General features: G+C 65.6%; 3 protein-coding genes and 1 long non-coding RNA gene across 20 annotated transcripts in view; 1 reads left to right on the top strand and 3 right to left on the bottom strand.

The window, feature by feature from the left end:
* Positions 1-558: 558 nt before the first annotated feature.
* LOC141548327 (uncharacterized) lies at positions 559-10,253 on the bottom strand. 2 transcript variants are annotated; one of them, XM_074277108.1, is made up of 13 exons: positions 9,990-10,253; positions 9,719-9,893; positions 8,504-8,748; positions 7,913-8,058; positions 4,810-7,792; positions 4,536-4,707; positions 4,064-4,332; positions 3,662-3,795; positions 3,339-3,567; positions 3,036-3,171; positions 2,498-2,745; positions 1,424-1,560; positions 559-1,153 (listed from the first exon to the last, which is right to left on the bottom strand). In XM_074277108.1, the coding sequence occupies exons 1-13, from the start codon at positions 10,180-10,182 to the stop codon at positions 875-877; spliced, it is 5,346 nt and encodes a 1,781-aa protein (XP_074133209.1). In that variant the 5' UTR covers positions 10,183-10,253; the 3' UTR covers positions 559-874. The 2 variants fall into 2 exon arrangements, with proteins under 2 accessions (XP_074133209.1, XP_074133208.1); XM_074277107.1 differs by having other exon boundaries at positions 9,719-10,253.
* Positions 10,254-10,382: 129 nt separating this feature from the next.
* On the top strand, positions 10,383-11,510 carry LOC141548329 (uncharacterized). The gene is made up of 2 exons (XR_012483896.1): positions 10,383-10,518; positions 10,700-11,510. It is a non-coding gene; the product is annotated as an uncharacterized LOC141548329 (long non-coding RNA).
* Positions 10,460-14,699, bottom strand: LOC141548328 (Golgi-associated RAB2 interactor protein 6-like). The gene is made up of 7 exons (XM_074277110.1): positions 14,648-14,699; positions 14,334-14,525; positions 13,430-13,635; positions 12,875-13,130; positions 11,605-12,486; positions 11,307-11,353; positions 10,460-10,857 (listed from the first exon to the last, which is right to left on the bottom strand). Exons 1-5 carry the CDS (start codon positions 14,687-14,689, stop codon positions 11,836-11,838), a joined length of 1,347 nt encoding a protein of 448 aa, XP_074133211.1. The 5' UTR covers positions 14,690-14,699; the 3' UTR covers positions 10,460-10,857; positions 11,307-11,353; positions 11,605-11,835.
* An 886-nt stretch (positions 14,700-15,585) lies between these two features.
* Positions 15,586-16,927, bottom strand: part of HUWE1 (HECT, UBA and WWE domain containing E3 ubiquitin protein ligase 1) — a 96,923-nt gene continuing 95,581 nt past the window's right edge. For all 16 annotated transcript variants that reach the window (XM_074277810.1, XM_074277816.1, XM_074277820.1 and 13 more), the window contains 2 exons: positions 16,251-16,441; positions 15,586-16,155 (listed from right to left, as the gene is read on the bottom strand). In XM_074277810.1, coding sequence (XP_074133911.1) covers positions 16,053-16,155; positions 16,251-16,441 — 294 coding nt within the window. In that variant the 3' untranslated portion in view covers positions 15,586-16,052. The remainder of the gene's footprint in view (positions 16,156-16,250; positions 16,442-16,927) is intronic.

Raw genomic sequence — 16,927 nt, 5'->3', positions numbered from 1 at the left:
GAGGAGGAGGAGGCCTTTGGAGTGGGGGGGGCGAGGAGAGGAGGAGGAGGAGGAGGCCTTTGGAGTGGGGGGGGCGAGGAGAGGAGGAGGAGGCCGCCTTTGGAGTGGGGGGGGCGAGGAGAGGAGGAGGAGGCCGCCTTTGGAGTGGGGGGGCGGGGAGTGGCGAGGAGATAGTGCTTTGGGATGGCATTTAGCCCGAGCGCCCGCAGGACTGGAAGGGCGGCGATGTGTTTGGCTGGGATCTGGAGGACGCAGCATGGAAAACAGTTCGATCCTTGCCCCATGCTTGGGCCAATCAAGTCCCAGCTTTGTCCCCATCTCCTAAGTGGTGGAGGGGCAGGGGAGAATGGGGATAGTCAGACTCTATTAGGGAAGAGCTTTTGGGGTCACAGGGAGGGCCAGAAAGAATGAAGAGGCTGTTCAATTGAGCCTCAAAAGGCCTTTGATGACTGGCGGTGATGGGTGTGTTCGTGTGGCGCTCTGCCCCCCCCCCCCCCCCCCCCCCCCACCCCCCCCCCCCCCCCCGACCGAGGTCTTGGGTACGAGAAATTGCTCCCGGGACCTTGGGATCAGCACACAAGAAATCCCATGTTTTGCAGAGGGTGTGGCTTTATTTTGGTAGGGGAAAGGGGGTCATCAACATACACTCGGGGTTCCCTACTGGCATGTCTCCAGTACACCCGTGATCTTGCTCTCTTGGTAGAAGGATTGGGAGGAGAAGATAAGGGAGAGGGCAGGGGAATGGCCCTCTCCCAGTTTTAGTGCTCTAGCCTCCCCTTGGGCTGTAGAAAGGCTGAACCCCATGGAGGCTTGGACTGGGGCGAGGCCGGATGGCTGCAGTCGGCGGGGGGGGGGGGGGGGGGGGGAGACGGTCCTATGCTCTCAGGAACCGCAGCCATAGGGTCAAGAGAAAGAGGAGGCCCCGAGGGCCCCTGGGCTCTGCCCCTGCTGCAGATGTGACAGGGATTGACTTGCCCACCGACTGATTGAGCCCCCTGTGGTCCGCCTGGACAGAGGTGGTCTTGGAAATCCAGGGGAAGTAAGGAGCCAGGAGGAAGGTGAGAGACCTGATGCTTGTGAGCCCAGTCTGCCTCCAGGTCCCGTTCTTAGCCCGTGAGCGGCACAACAGGGCACTGCCTGGGCCCATGAGATCCTGTGGCACAAACCCAGAACCCGGAGGCGCTCGCACATGTCAAGCCTTGTTGAGCCCCTCCCCTAGTTATAAGCCTGGCTCCCTTCACCAACTTTTTTCTTGTTTCCCATCCTCCTCCACCCCCACCCCCCCTCCCATTGAGGTTGGGCTCAAGTTCCTGACCTCTTCCCCTCTGCCCTCCAATCATGAATATGAACCCTCTGGGATGGGCCTTGGTGCCACTCTTCGAAGGGGACCCCCCCTCCCCTAGCAGGCCTCGGGGCCACTCACCAAAGCCACTTGGAATTCTGGCACCCAGGGACCCAGGCATAGCACGGAGTTCCTGACGCTGCCAGGGAGGCGGCGGGCACAGGACAGACCATCCTTCACCTGAACGTGCAGGGCTTGTGGGTTCTGGTCCGTTTCGCCTGCAAACAGTCGGGAATCAATCTCCTCGGCCCTACGGCTTTGAGTGCCAGTGGGCGGAGGGACTAGCGTCAAGCTGGAGGGAGGAGGACGTGGCTGGACATCCTGACGGTTATGTGAGGGGGGGAGGAAGCAGGGCGGAATCTCGAGGACTTGGGAGCGGGCCAAGGGCACATCTTGGACAGCAGAGCTTGGGTGTGCACTCCGATAATCGAGGAGTCCGAGCCGCCGCTCCTGGGTGCCCCCACGTGGAAGGGCAGGGCGCCGGGCGGCTCTTTCTGAAGCTGCTGTTCTTGAACCAGCGCTCAGGGTTTTTGCATGTAATCCAGCTGCTAGGGCGCCTTCCTCTCCCCCGTCGCTTTCTTCATCTGCCTCCTCCTTTCCTCCTCCCACCCTTCCCCCTTCTGCCTGCCCTCCCACCCTTCAACCAAACCGACACCAGGGAGCACCGAGCATGGGGAAGTGAGGGGGAGCACCGAGCATGGGGAAGTGAGGGGACTGCCTCCCTCTGGCCTGCCTCATGTCTGCTACCCCTCGTGCCGTGTCCGGCCCCTAACCCTTTTCTCCCCTTCCCGGGCCCATGGCTGTTATTTGCTTTAAGCCAACAGTAAGCACACCACGGTGGGCTGGCCATGCTCCCGGGCCACCCCCCACAGGGTCATGGTGTTAGCAGAGGGGGTGCCCCGTCCTGGGAGCCTCCTTTGGCCCGGCTCAGGGCAGATTGTCACATGGCAAATACCGCTTCGAGGGTTCCCGAGGCCTCTTCTAAAGAGAACTCCCTAAGGGGCGGCCCAGCCTACTTCAGGATTGCCTGGAAAAGCGAGCTGCCCATAGATTGGTGTGGACCCCCCTCCTGTTACAGGTTCAGGGCCCAGGGCCAAGGTCTCGCTCAGAGATTCGGTGGCTGCGGGGCTCCAGGCCACGACGCGTCCAGCTCACCCTCTCGGAGTTCTCGGGGCCCCGTGAGCCAGCACTCGGCTTTGTTCACGTCATCCACGTGGCCGACGGGGGCCAGTGGCTGGCTGGAGCTCAGGGGCTTCTGCAGGAGGAGGAGGGCCAGGTCATTCCAGGGGACCCCATCCACTGACTGGTACCGCTCATGCAGGACCACGCTGGAGACATGGGCGACGGTCATGTTGCCCCCGGGCTGTGGTAGTCCCAGGAATACTGCCATGTTCTCTGTACTCCTGTCACGGGACAAGAAATGACGAGTTTTTACCCCTTGAGCGGGCTGCTGCCCAGATCTGACTGATCGTGGGATCTCTAAGCGACTTTAAGAGAACATTGTGCACCTCGCCCACCTCCCCCCCCCCCCCCCCCCCGCCAACATTAGCTATGCTAAGGGACACGGGGCCTGGTTCTGCCTGCCACCTGTGAGCCCCGATTTGCTGAGGAACCCCCCCAGCCACCTCCTCTGGGAGGGCTGTCTGAGCAAGCCGGCCCTGCAAAGGCCTCCCCCCGTCGGCTCAGCACTCACATGTTCCGGATGCAGTGGGCCGAGGTCAGGATCCAAGACGGACTGAGGACGGATCCGCCACAAAGTCTGCTGTCGCAGGTCACGATCAGTGCTTGCCAGGGCATGGCAAAGCGCAGAGAAATCCGATTCACCAGGGCTGGACGTGGGCACAGGAGAGATCGCACACTGGCCAAGCCCCTGCCCCAGTCCCCGGGAGCTAGCCCCGCCCCGCCCGAGTCTCCCAGGGAGCCCTCTTCCTCCTGGTTCTGTTTCCCCAGGCCTGGGGGCCCCAGTGTGTGTGTGTGGGGGGAGAGTCTCGCTCACCTTCAGGTTGGAGCAGGGAAGAGAGCGTGGGCCTGGGGACGGTGCGGACCCAGGGCGGGTGCTGGGATTTCGTGGAGGCCCTGAGCCAAAGGTCGAAGGGGTGGATGCGGCTGAAGACATAGGGCCGAGTGCAGGTCTCGTCAAAAGCGGTGAGGACCCCCATCTGTACCCAGGGCGTCTCCTCTAGGTGCGACTTTGGGCGGCACATCAGTGGGGCTCCCAGATCTCCCTGTCAGGGGGAGGCAGGTGGTAGTGAGGACCAGGGCCGGGGAGGAAGGAGGTGCTGAGGCCCAGGGCCCAGGCTGCTGGGGGGTGCTTATCACCTTGCAGCTGCTCTGGCCCATCACCTTCTTGGCCTCCACGCAGAAGGCCGTGGAGCTCTCGATGGGCCAGAAGTGGGCACAGTTGCTGACCTCCACCACGTCCAGTCGCCGCTTCTGCATGGTCACCAGGTTGCCTGGATGGAACAGACCACAAGGGGCCAGAGCCTCTTACTCTTCCCCCGTGACCCAGGCTCGCTGAGCAAAGCTCTGGGGTTGGGGCTTTTTTGGCTACCTGAGTGACACCTGGAGCCTCAGTTTCCAGGATGGCTCTCGATGGTCTGAAGTCCTCTCCGGCCCCAAATCTTGGGACTCGGGGCTCCCGGGACCCTGTGCGCGGCTGCCCTGTCCGCTCCTCGGCACCCCCTGCCCCTGCCGCGCTTGGCTTCTGTGGCCCAGACTCACCCTTGATCAAGGTCCAGCCGGGGACCCAGCAGTCAGAGAGGTGCCGCCGAGGCTTTGTCACTGTCCTCTTGGAGGACTCCTCGAGGCACACGGCCAGCGCCCGGGGCTGGAAGCGCAAGGGCTCCTTGAGCTGGATCAAGCCCAGGCCCGTAGGCCCTTTGAGCCCGAAGTACGGCAGGACCCGGTGGATGCCCACGAGCTGGGCCCGAACCTGGTCCTCCAGGTCAGTGACGCCGGCCTGCACCTGGGCCAGGGCTTCCGAATTCCGTCTGCAGGCAGCCAAGAAGCCTCTGTGTTTGTGGGCACGTGGGGGGGGGGCGGGGGAGAAGGGGGCTATCTGGGACTTCCCCCACCCCGTTCCATCAACAAAGGAAAATGAGTATTCCCCCTCTGGCTCCACGCCCACCCCGGCCTTGCCCGTGGCCAGGACGAGACACTACAGGGGTGGGCCACCCGGCTCCGGGGCACTCACATGAAGTTGGCGCAGCTGGCGGTGGTCAGGACCCACCACTCGTTCAGGATGGAGCCCGAACAGAAGTGGGACAGGGAGAACTGCAAGGAGACCACCCAGGGGAACTCGCCTTCCTCGGCCTCCCAGCACGTGGGGCACCGGGCCACGAAGCCTGGACGCATGCCGCACTTGGCTGTCGGGAAGAAGGCCAGCCCCGGTGAGCCCGGGACCCCCACCTTGGGCCTCGGCGAGCCGTGGCGGCTCGGGGGTCCCCTGGGTGGGCCCCGCCTCTCACCTAGCCCTTGCTCAGAGGACAAGGCTGTCTGGAAGAGCCAATAGGCTTGGAAACTGCTCCTCCAGCCCAGTCCCAAGCGACACTGGGCCAAGGTGACCCTGAGGGGCAGTTGCTCCCGCTGCGGCTGATGGTGGAGGTCAGGTACGGGGCTCCTGGACCTAGAGGGTCCTGCCGGAGATGAGACGGGGGCCGAGGAGGGCAAGGGAGAGGGGGCCGGTCGGCCCTCAGTGCCAGAGGGGCCGGCCTCCGAGTCACCGCCGGGCTGGGATTTGGGCACCGCCGGGCCTGGGGGGCCCCAGGCCAATGCCTGCAGAGCTCCGGAGAAGAGAGAAGGCTGCGAGTGAGCGGGGGCTGGGGGCAGCGACTGGGGCAAAGGGGACAACACCGGGGAGAGGAAGGGGCCGTGGTAGGCGAGGGAGCCGGAGAATAGAGCCGGGGAAGGCGGAAGACGGCCACCGCTGGCAGTTCCTGGCAAGTTCCTCAGATCTAGTCCCTGTACCATGGGGGGAGCTGGGCCGGCCCAGGGCACAATGGCTTCTGAGGCCATCTTGCTCATGGGCCCAGGCCAGGGGACGATGGCTTTGACGGCTGGCGTCGGCACAGGCCAAAACCCAGCTGCTTCGGCCACTGGCCAGGGCAGGGGGGCGGCAAGGTGGGCTCCTGGACCGCCCTCTCCCGTCTCAGCCAGAGCCCAGGGCCCAGCCGCACTGGGAGCCCGCCCGGGCAGCTGGCCAGCTGCCGGCATCTGGAGAGCCCAAGGCCCGGCTGTTTCTGGGGCTGGCTCAGCCAGAGGCCAGGCTGCTTCTGAGTTAGGGGCTATCCAGGGCCCGGCTGGAGCACGTGCCAGCTGAACCCAGGGTCCGGCCATGTGGGACTGGAGGAGAACAGCCGGGACCGTCTGGAAGGGAAGCAGCCAGGCTCCCATATCGTCAGGCGCCGAGTGAGTCTGAGATCTGACAGCTGCCGGGCTTTGGGGCCCGCCCGCGTCAGCTGCTGGATGAGGCTGGGACGCAAATGGCCATGCCATGGGAGAGCGAGCCCAGGGAGCCACAGTGAGGGCTGCTGGCCGGGGGGTCACGGGCCGGGGGGTCAGGGGCCGGGGTGTTAGGGGCCCTCTGGTTGCTGGCCGGGGGGTCAGGGGCCGGGGTGTTAGGGGCCCTCTGGTTGCTGGCCGGGGGGTCAGGGGCCGGGGGATCTGAGGCCGGGGGATCTGGGGCCGGGGGGTCAGGGGCCTTCTGGTTGCTGGCCAAGAGGTCTGAGGCCCTCTAACTGCTCGCTGGGGGGTCAGGGACCCTCTGGTTGCTGGCTGGGGGGTCAGGGGCCGGGGGATCTGGGGCCGGGGGGTCAGGGACCCTCTGGTTGCTGGCTGGGGGGTCAGGGGCCGGGGGGTCAGGGGCCGGGGGATCTGGGGCCGGGGGGTCAGGGACCGTCTTGTTGCTGGCCAGGGCGTCAGGGGCCTTCCGGTTGCTGGCCGGGGGGTCAGGGACCGTCTTGTTGCTGGCTGGAAGGTCAGGGACCCTCTAGTTGCTGGCCGGGACGTCAGGAGCCTTCCGGTTGCTGGCTGGAAGGTCAGGGGCCCTCTGGTTGCTGGCCGGGGGGTCAGAGACCCTCTAGTTGCTGGCCGGGGTGTCAGGGGCCTTCCAGTTGCTGGCTGGAAGGTCAGGGACCCTCTGGTTGCTGGCCGGGGCGTCAGGAGCCTTCCGGTTGCTGGATGGAAGGTCAGGGGCCCTCTGGATGCTGGCTGGAAGGTCAGGGACCCTCTGGTTGCTGGCCGGGGCGTCAGGAGCCTTCCGGTTGCTGGATGGAAGGTCAGGGGCCCTCTGGATGCTGGCTGGAAGGTCAGGGACCCTCTGGTTGCTGGCCGGGGCGTCAGGAGCCTTCCGGTTGCTGGATGGAAGGTCAGGGGCCCTCTGGATGCTGGCTGGAAGGTCAGGGATCCTCTGGTTGCTGGCCGGGGCGTCAGGAGCCTTCCGGTTGCTGGATGGAAGGTCAGGGGCCCTCTGGATGCTGGCTGGAAGGTCAGGGGCCCTCTGGATGCTGGCCGGGGGGTCAGGGACCCTCTGGTTGCTGGCGGGGGGATCTGAGCCTGGGGGATCCACTGGGGCTCCCTGGAAGTTGGCCAGGGGGTCCGGAGTCCTCCGGCAGCTGGCTGGACGTTCTGGGGCCAGGGGATCCTCTGGGACCTTCCCGTTGCTGGCCGGGGCATCCGGGGCCCAGGCAGAGCTGCCTTAGGGCCACCTGAAGGCCTGGCTTCTGGAGGAGTCCACACTCCGGCTGCCTCAGTGAGTAACCGGCTCTCCGGTCGGGCGGGGTTCCCGACTTCAGCGGGGCCCAAGGGAGCCGGGGCTCGGGCGATCCCTACGGCTGCCTGAGGCTCGGATCCGGACGTCTGTGCCCCCTGCTGCGCCGCGCCTCTGTCGCCAGCTAAGCGGCCTAGGGCCGGATCACGGATAGGCTGAGGAGGCCTGGGGCGGAAGCGGGAGGTGGGCGCCCCTTCCCGGGGCTCTCCGGCAGAGCTTCTAGCTGAGGGGGTTGGAGTCCCGGTCTTGGCAGCTGGCGGAGCCCCCGGAGGGAGAACCGGGGACCCGACCGAGGCCTCTGGGAGGCCCCAAGCGGTGGCCAGGGGGAGCCTGGTGCGGGAAGGCCGCCGTCCAGTCTTCGCCGGGCCCCCGGGGCTGGAAGTCACCAGGAAGGGCCCCCGGGCTTGCACGGAGCCCGCTCCACCGTCAGCTTCCTCCAGGGCAGAGTATGGAGTTGGGTGCACCTGGGGATGGCTGTGGGGGCTACTCGGTGGAGAGAGCATGCAGGGCAAGCTCGGAGGTCGCTTCCGGGCAGCCTGCACCACAGCATCCAGCCAACCGCGATAAGGGGCCGTGCGCACGGCCGGGACAGGCGCGGAACAGGCCTTCCCGGGCTCGCTGACCAGCCCTACCAGCTCCCGTCGATTTCCAAAGCGGCACAGCACGGGGCTGCCGGGCTGCACCTGGGTGGGGCGGCAGGGGGGGGGGACGGGCTCTCCTTACTCCTGGGCGTGCCCTTGTCGCCCCAGGGAGGGAGCGCTCTCTACGCTTCGGGGTCCCCGCCCCCCAGGCCTAGCACCCACCTGACAGTCTGGGCCTGGCCAGGGATGCATCTGGATGCAGAAGGTCTCTGTCGCAGGGGCATCGGCTCCCGAGCGGTGGCAGGCCCAGGGCCCCAGGAGTCTCACCGTGGTCCTTGTGGCTCTCATGAGTCCAGGCTCTTGGGTACCTACAGAGATGCGGGGGTGACACCAGAGTCTGCTTGTCCCTGTCACCTGAGCCTGCTTCCTCCCTGGCTGCCCCTCCCCCAACAATCCCAGAGTACGCCCGAGAGTACTTCTGGGTGGCTGCGAGTGGGCCGCTGCCGAACCGTCGGCCAAAGGCAGAAGAGCTGGGGAGGGGCCGAGGAGCTGGCCCCTTCTCCCCCCAAGCTAGGGGCCAGGACCGAGGTTAGGGCGAGAAACCGCCCTTCCCATGGAGCCGGGATGACTCCTACGATGTCCTCGGTGAAAATGAGCCAGTGGCGGTCGCTTCCCGCCTCCCCATTCTCCGGCCCACTGGGAAGCCCGCTTAACGCCAGCCTGGAGCCGGAGCCTGTCTAGAGGGAGGACGTTCCTCTCCGGCTCCGGGAAGGGGGAGGGGGCAGCCGGCTCCCCCCTTCCGAAGGGACTCACTTTGACGCTGGTAGACATGGCATGGCCGATGTCCACAGAAGGGGCAGTTTTCTTGGGCCTTGCTGGCATCCCGGGCCAGCGGGAGCTGACCCCCAGCCAGCCTGGCTGGCTGACGAAGGAAGAGCACGCCCAGGTCGCTCTTGGCGGCCGCGGTCCTGGCTGGGGGCACGAAGGTGGGGTGCAGGCAGATCTCAGAGCCGTTGAGCCAGGTCCCAGAGCTCCTCACACGCAACAGAGCGGGATTGCTGGGGGGAACAGGGACGGGGATTCTGGTCAGTGGGGGCAGGGGGAGGGAAGAAGAATGCTTCGACCTAGCGCGCCACCTTCAATGCAGAATGGTCGGCGGGCCTGTGGACGACGGAAGCGTGGATGGGATGCCGCGGGATGGGGGGGGAGGCTGCGAGAAGGCCCGTCTGGCTGGAGTGGTGGCGTGGAGATCTGTCTCCAAGAGCCATTGTGGGGATCAGGACATCAAGGTCAAAGAACCCATATGGAGATCAGAGGCAGACGCCCCCCCAGGAAGATCAGGGACACAGGTCCCCCCCCCACAGAGACCAGGGGCAGATACCCCAATGAAGAGCAGAGGCAGACCCCTGTGGAGATCAAGGGTGGAGACCCCCCCCATGAAGATCAGGGACACAGATCCCCTCCCCCGTGGAGATCAGAGGCAGATACCCCCCCCACCATGAAGATCAGGGACACAGGTTCTCCCCCTCCCCCCCGTGGAAATGAGGGGCAAAGATCCCCAATGCGGAGCAGAGGCAGACCTCACGTGGTGATCAGAGGCAGAATCCCCATGGGGATGAGACTCAGAGACCCCCCCCCCCCATGAAGCTCAGCCTCAGACACACCCCACCCCAGGAAGATCAAGGTCACAGACCCACCTCGCCCCCTCCCCGCTGAGAACCGGCGGGAAGGAGTCAAGGTGAACGGGGCCGGAGCTCTCACGGAGCTTCGTCCAGCTGCTCCGGGCTCCCGCGGCCAGTGGTGGCCTAGGAGACGGAGCCTGACTCGCTTCCGGCGCGGAGTTCCTCTTAATCCCGCCCGGAACTCCCTGAATCCACTAACACAAGCCAAAGATGGACCACCCGTTCAGTCTAACTTCCACTCCACGGCCTGGGCCGGCCTGCCTCGGGTCAGCTTCTTCCTAAGGGCCCAGGTTCTGACCCCACCGTGGCCCCGCGCGCCATCCTCCCGGATCCCCCGGACACGTACGTATTTCTCAGACAGCGGGCGGTGGAAAGGACCCTCCAGTGGTCCAGGACCACACCCTGGCACAGCCGGGCCACGGACACTAGCCAAGGCACCTCCTCGCCACCGTCGGCCACCTGCCAGTTTCTCGGCCTCCTGAGAAGGTCCCAGTCTTGCTTTGAGTACCAAGGGCTGGAGACTACAAATGTGGGAAGGAGGGAGAAGGTAGGATGGCGGGGCCGGTGGAGCAGAGCCCGGGCTCTCCCCGAGACGGACCCCCCGGACCCCCGGTCACCTCGCGGGAATTCATTTCCGGCTTGCTTCCGTTCTGTTTTAAAAGGACGGGCAGAAAGCGAGAGGGAGGGGAGGGTGTGGACGGGCCAGGGGGGCTCCCCTCTCGCCGGGCCATCCCGCGTCTCCCAGAACACAGAGCCGGCAGCACAAGACACGAGCAGGCTCAGGCCGCAGAGGCCCAGAACAGCCCTCATGCTTCCCTTCCCGTCGGGCTGGCGTCCTCGGGGCTGAGGAAGCTTGAGCTCTGGCTCCGGCGGAACTGGGCTCTGGGGCTGGCCGACGGAACTCGTGAGGTCACAGGCCCCTCCACTGTGACCTCAGCGCCGCCTCACCGGCTCCCGCTGGGGCCCCTCCTGCGCTCCCCTCCCCCGCTCCCCCACTCAGCATCGGATGACTGCCAGAGGCACGGGAGAGGAGGAAGGAGGCGAAGGGACACGGTCCGGCCCTTAAAGCATGGACGAGCAGCCAGTCGTGGGACCAAAGACGATTCTTTAATATCCGAGCCCGCCGGCTATTCTCTGTGGCCCTAGGTGGGTGGCCTGGCTAGTGCCGGGCCTCGGGGGGACACGGGAGGGGCGGGGCGGGCCTTTGGGAGTCCATCAGCAGGCTGACCAGCTCCTCCTCCTCCTCTTCCTCCTCCTCTTCCTCTGCGGGGGATACCAACTCAGTGATGGTCTCCATCTCCATCTCGGTGCTCTCCATATTCTCCAGGATGGCGCTCATGTCGATTTCAGCAGCCACGGCCTTGGGGGCCTCGGCTGCGTCCCCCACGTTCGTGAGGACGGAGGTGCTCTTGGTGCTCTGGCTGGAGCGAGAGAAACTGCGCAAGAAGGAAGCGATCCGGCTGGGTTTCTTCGTCGGGGCAGTGGCTGGAATGGGGAGACCGAGACACTTCAGCGAGCCCCCAGTTTGCTTTGGTTCAGCTCAGCCAGGGTCGGGTCCCCCCTTCTCTTCCCCTCCTCTGCCTTCTCCTCTCTCCCCCCCTTTCTCCCTCCTCCCCCCCGCTCCTTCCCTCCTCTTGCCTTCCTCTTCCCCTTTGCCCTCTTCCTCCCTCTTCCTTTCCTCCCTTCCTTCCCGCCTTCCTCTTCCCCTTTGCCCTCTTCCTCCCTTCCTTCCCTCCTTCTTGCCTTCCTCCCTCCCTTCCCTCCCTCTTCCCCTCCCTGCCTCTTCCCTGTCTCCCCTGCTCCCCCCGCTCCCTTCCCCCTCCTCTTCCTTCCTGCTCCTTCCCTCCTTCCCCCTTCCCTTCCTGTCCTCCCTGTTCCCCTGGCCTGCTTTCCCCCACCCCGGGAAGGCTGGGAACAAGCAGAAAGGGGCTCACAAGGCGTGCTGGCCGAGCTCTTACTCTTCCCGGGCTTATGGGAGGTCCTGAAGACATGAGACAAGGCAAAGAAAATGTCTACCGTTAGCCCGGGCGCCACCCGCAGGGCCCCATTTCTGTAAGAGCTTCTGAATCTTAAGGAGAGAACAAGAGAAAGGAAAGCCATGGGGGGGGGGGGCCGTCCCCCTGCCTCCCTTCGCCATCTGTCTGTCTGCTCGCTTCTCCCTGAGGGAGACACGGAGGGGGCCGGGAGGGCTTGGGCCTTGGGTGGGGGTGGGGGGGCAGTGACCCGGCTCACCTGGAGTCCTTGATGGACGGGCTGGAGGCCTTGCGGGAGGAGGGGCTGCGCCGGCTTCTCCGGGGCCGGTGGCTGGCCTTTTGGGCATCCTTGGAGGTCACGGCCCGCCGGGAGGACTTCTTCTGGCCACCACCGCCGGCGTCCTTCTCGCCCCCCTTCCGCCCTCGGCCTTCTCGGTGCCGGGACCGCCTCCGGGACGACCTCGCTTCCTTGACCGCCTCCGGGGTGCTGCTAGGGGCCAACCTCTGACTTCCGTCCCGTTCGCTCATGTAGCCCTCGGTCTGCAAGGTCGACACGAGGGGAGCCTCGGGCTCCGGCGGGGGGGGCGATGACTCCCATCCCGGCCACGGCTATGCCGCCGGCTCCGGCCGAGGCCAAGCTTATGTGGCCGGAGGGGCTGAGGCTGCCCGCGCCCGCCGAGACCACGCTCACGGAGTCCGGCGACATGCTGGCGGCGCCGGCCAGCACTAGACTCACACTGCCAGCGGACATGGTTTCTGTCACCTGCGCAGTTGCGGTCCCAGCCAGGGCCAGACTCAGGCCCGGCCCCTGACTCTCCGTCACGGCCACCCCTAAGCCCGGAGCGACCCCGGCCGCAGCTTTGCCGGTGGGACTCCTGCTGGCGGCGACCGCCACCGCGATGCTCGGGACCGATGGCGTGCTGGGGGGGGACACGCTGGGCACCCCTTGGATGGTGTAGTGGTGGGTCAGCAGGTCCCCGTCGGCGTCTCCCGGGTCGGGGAAGGCGTCCCCGGCCGAGGCCGCCAGGATGATCTCCGACTTCGCCACCATCAGCTGCTCCTGCTGGGGGATGTCGGACATCATGTGGAGGCTCTTGATGCTCACTTTATCCTGCTCCCCTTCACTATGGAGAATTGGCTCCTGGGATCGGGAGGCAAAAGGGGAGAGAGGGGAAGAGTCAGGCCTGGGGGCGGCTTCGGAAACACCGACCCCATTAGGATCAGAGGAGGAGAGCGAGGGAGCCTCGGGCCCCCCTCCCCCCCATGCAACAAGTGCTCTGAGCGGATCGGGGGTTCGGAGGTGCGACTCATTCATCAAAACCACCCCCTCCCCCCAGCCCCCACCCCCATTTTCAAGGCCTTCCACCTTTCTCAAAGACTCTGGACAAAGACCTGACGTAGGACAAGTTCAGGGTGGAGAACGCTCCCCAGATTTCTTCGTCCCCCTCCCCCCCCCCCCCGTTCTCTAGCGCGGGCGACTAGTGAATAGCGGGCACGCCAGGAGGTGCGCCAGGGGCCGCTCCACTCACGGGAGACTTATCTTCGGCCATGAACACGGGCACCTCGACCCCATCCCCGGCGGGGATGGCGTGGGTGCTGCTGTAGCCCTCAACGGGCGGCCGCAGGAGGTAGATGAGCTTCTCCCAGTAGGAGAAGAGGTCCTCCCGGGCATCGGAGGGCGGGCACAGCTGGAGGTAGAACGATCGGCCACTGGCCAGCTTTAGCCGAAGCTGCTGCTTGTCGCGGTCGTGGACGGAAATCTTCACGAATTTCAAGGGGAGTAACCTAGGCAGCCCCCCGCCCCAGGAAAAAGATGTTCAGGGGCCTCCCTTCTCCCCCCTCCCCCGCTTTCCCCACTGGTGGTCCAGCTTGGAGCCGACACCCCATTTTCCAGGTGAGACGCAGCCAGGGATGGCCGGCGGAGGAAGCTGAGGGCCCAAATGCAGCCTCCCTGGGGGCACCGCCGACTCCCCGAGCCCGGTTCGGGGCCCCCCTGAGCTGCTTGGGAATAAGTCACGCGCAGGAGATGGAAGAGATTTTCTGGGCAGGGCTGGGACAGGTGGGCGGTCCGGCGTCCCACTCACCTGGTCAACTCCAGGGTCTTGGAAGGGAAATGCAGCATGCTCCTGGAGCCGGGCTGGAGAAAGGGTGGGGGGTCCTCCAGGTACACGACGGGCCGGGCCAGCAGCATGACGTTGGGCAAGGGCAGGATGGGGCTGGTGGACGCGATGCCCACCGTCACCATGCGCACCCGGTTATGCACGTCGATCACTTCGCCCCTCTTGCTGATCTGCAAAGGGCGGGGAGGGGACATGGGGGGGGTCCCGAGATGCCCGCTGCACAACAGCTTCTCCTCTTCCTCCTCTGGGCAGACGGGAAGCTGCCAGACATCCAGCCCTAGAGCTCCTGCCCTCTGGGTTCCCAGGGCCCTCCCTTCTCTCCCCCACCCCATTCTAAAGGGGAGCCCTCTCAGACCGCCCCCGCCCCCCAGCCTTGTCCTTGTACCTTGGGAGGACCTGCAGGAGCCGCTGCCATTAACCTGGGAGCCAGTAGGTGGCCCTGAAGGGTGCTGGGGGGGGGGGCGGTGGTGGGAGTGGCCTGCGCTGGGCTAGGCCCCCAAAGCTGTTCCCTTGGGGAGGAGGGTCTCCAAGCCCATCCTGGGGGGGGGGCGGGCTAGGTCTATTAGTCCGGTTCTGGGGGGGGGCGGGGCTTCGAAGCCCATGGGGGGGCGGGCTAGGCCTATTAGTCCGGTTCTCTGGGGGGCGGGGCGCTTCGAAGCCCATTCTGGGGGGGGGGCGGGCTAGGTCTATTAGTCCGGTTCTCTGGGGGGGGCGGGGCTTCGAAGCCCATGGGGGGGGGGCGGGCTAGGTCTATTAGTCCGGTTCTCTGGGGGGCGGGGCGCTTCGAAGCCCATTCTCTGGGGGGGTGGGGCCTGGAAGCCTGTTCTCTCGGGAGGGACGGGGGCGGCCCGGGCCCAGGCTGCGGCACCTGAATGAAGTCGCTCTCGAACATGGGGGCGTACTTGAAGGCGTCGTACTCGCCCTGGTACAGCTGCCTCTGCAGCTCGCCCATGGAGGTGTTGAACATGCCCACGGCGCGCCCGCTGGCCGCCGTGTAGTAGGGGAGCATGGACTCGCAGCTCATGGTCCTCCCTTCCCGTCCTCTTTTCTGAAGGGACAGCTGCGAGGCGGGCGGCCCAGTGGCGGGTGGGGGGAGGGGGGGAAGCATTAGGGCCCAAGCCGGCTTCCCGGCGCCCCGCCCCCAACCTCGCCCAGGGCCCCTCCCCTCCCGCCCAGGCTCACCTCGGTGAGATCGAGGTCGCTGCCCTCGGCGTCCATGGCCATCGGCCCCAGGTGTTCCTGGCCCCCGCCCCTCCCTCCCCCCACCCACCCTCCTTCATAGTCCTCCTCCGCCTCCACCTCCACGCCTTGGCTGGCTCCGGGAGCCGGGCTGGCGGCTGGCCGGGCGCGAGCACTGCTCTGGCCGCCTCCTCGCGGGGCGGGGAGGGGGACGCTCCGGGGCACGCGCCGCTGCCGGCCGCTCGCTGCTTCGCCGGGGCGAGGTGGGGGGGCCGAGATCAGGCGTGGGGGGGGCCGGGCGCCGTCCTCGCTCGCTCCCTCCGACCTTCCCCGTGGCCAGACACTGACCACGCGCGCTCCCGGCTGGCGGTTTTATAGCGGCGCGCGAGGGGCCTCTGTGACAGCAGGCCCCCACCTCTGTGACCCCCGAGCCCCGCCCCTGGCTCCGCCCCCACGCGAGCCCCCGGGGCGCAGCGCTCATATAGACACACCATCACTGCCGAGGGGGAGGGAAGTGGGGCCGGCACACACACAGGGACACACCTCTAGGGCACTTGCGCACACGCATGCCAGAAGTGGGTACACCTCCCAGGGGCAGAAGTGCACCCCCCCCCCCCCCGCAGATGGAGATACACCCACTCCCGGCACAGAAGCACAGCCCCCCCCCCCATCTAAAGCTTTATTGAGGGGTTTGGGTGCCAGCCCAGCCATCACCGCTGGCTGGGTGCCCGCCGACAGCATGGGTGCCAAGGTGTTGCCCCTCCCCATTCTAACCAGTCCTAGCTTTGAGAACGTGGCCTTCCATTGGCCTGAATAAAGAAAACTGGAATCCGCACTGGTGTCATTTCAATTTCCTGGCCGGCTGCATGTGGTGGCGCAGGGACGGGCGGGGGGCCACACAGGGACAGACAAAGCAGAAGAACGAGGCTCGGGGCTAGGGCTCTTGCCAAGAACTCTTTTTATTGTAACCCTCACCTGGAGCCGGGGAGGCTGGGGAGGCCGCTGCCAAGCCCCCGCGCGGCCTCCTTAATGTGCGCACCAACACTTTCCAAGCACGAATTAAGAAATGCAAACAGAACCAAAAATATATATATATATATGTATATATATAGAGAGAATTTTTCCACTTCCTCCCCCATCCAAATGCTTCAAGTTTCAAGACGGCGAATTTCCCAAGGGGCACGGGGCCCCGGGGCGGCCATGCCAGCCTCATGGCGGCACTGGGGAATGGGCGGGACAAGGGTTGGGCGGTCGGTTGATTACTGCTTAAGTTTCCTTCTGAGCTTTGGACAACGTTTGTGTGGGGTCTTGGATGTAAGGGTCGTGTGCCCTCCTCTTCCTCCTCTCCCCATCCCCAAGTCTGACAGTAGACACAAGTAACAGGGTGGTGAGCAGCGGGCCCTCGGGCCTAGGCCAGGCCAAAGCCCTCCGAGCACTCTTGGATGGCCAACAGCAGCATGTGGCGCAGCTTCTCGTAGCTCTCGTAGGCCGGCAGGTCCAGCTGATTGAAACTGAAAGGATGGAGCGAGGGTACTCAGGAGGGGAACCGCCGGCCTGGCCACCGGCTCCCACTCATGCCCCGGTCAGGCGGCCCCCCCCCCCTCACCACGTGTGGGCCGAAGGCAGGCGGTCCGTGGAGCGGTCGTCCCGGTGGATCTGGAACTTCTGGATGCCGTTCATGCCCTCGAGTGCGGCGAAGCCCTGCAGGGGCACCTTGGAGGTGCCCGTCACAAACTGCAAGAACTTGGCACGATCGGCCTGGTCAAAAGAACGCAGGGCTCTCCAGAACCACTGGATCTAAAGAGAGAAGTCAGGGCTGAGCTCCGAGGGCCCCAAACCCGGAGCCCGGGCTTTCTAGTTGCAGCCGGACTTGGAGCTTCCAGCCCCTTGGGGAAGCCCCCCCCCTCCACCTGGTGACCTCATCCAAATCAACAGTTGGGTCAGGCCAGAAGCAACTGTCAAGTGTCTACTGCACTCCAGGGAGAGAGAACCGGGCCAAAGTCAGGCTCTGGCGGCCGGCAGGGGTTTGAGATCTAAGACACACACCAAGAGCTCCAGGGAGGAGAAAGGGCCCGGACCTTCGCTCTGGAGACAGAGAGGAGACACACCCAGAAGGCAGGGGTCTGGCTGGGAGAATGGCTTGGGGCCCAGGTCACTGGATTAGAGTGTGGTGAGGTGCAAGGAAGGGGAGGAGGCACTTAAGGAGGGCTCTGATCGCCAAACAGCATTTGAAACACCCTGGAAATGACCGGGAGTCCAAGGAGCTTATTGAATGGGGGGTGG

Source organism: Sminthopsis crassicaudata, chromosome X (assembly GCF_048593235.1).
Source record: "Sminthopsis crassicaudata isolate SCR6 chromosome X, ASM4859323v1, whole genome shotgun sequence".
NCBI lineage: Eukaryota > Metazoa > Chordata > Mammalia > Dasyuromorphia > Dasyuridae > Sminthopsis > Sminthopsis crassicaudata.
This window is presented reverse-complemented; position numbering and strand designations above follow the sequence as displayed.

Excerpts from the sequence above, each read along its gene's own strand:
- LOC141548327 (XM_074277107.1), bottom strand. The coding sequence starts at position 10,182 with ATGAGGGCTGTTCTGGGCCTCTGCGGCCTGAGCCTGCTCGTGTCTTGT. Across the intron at positions 4,708-4,809 it reads GTCCTCTGAGCAAGGGCTAG|CCAAGTGCGGCATGCGTCCA; the intron begins GTGAGAGGCGGG and ends TCTTCCCGACAG. Across the intron at positions 3,568-3,661 it reads TGGGCCAGAGCAGCTGCAAG|GGAGATCTGGGAGCCCCACT; the intron begins GTGATAAGCACC and ends TCCCCCTGACAG.
- LOC141548328 (XM_074277110.1), bottom strand. The coding sequence starts at position 14,689 with ATGGCCATGGACGCCGAGGGCAGCGACCTCGATCTCACCGAG. Across the intron at positions 14,526-14,647 it reads GCGACCTCGATCTCACCGAG|CTGTCCCTTCAGAAAAGAGG; the intron begins GTGAGCCTGGGC and ends CCCGCCTCGCAG. Across the intron at positions 13,636-14,333 it reads TCGAGAGCGACTTCATTCAG|ATCAGCAAGAGGGGCGAAGT; the intron begins GTGCCGCAGCCT and ends CGCCCTTTGCAG.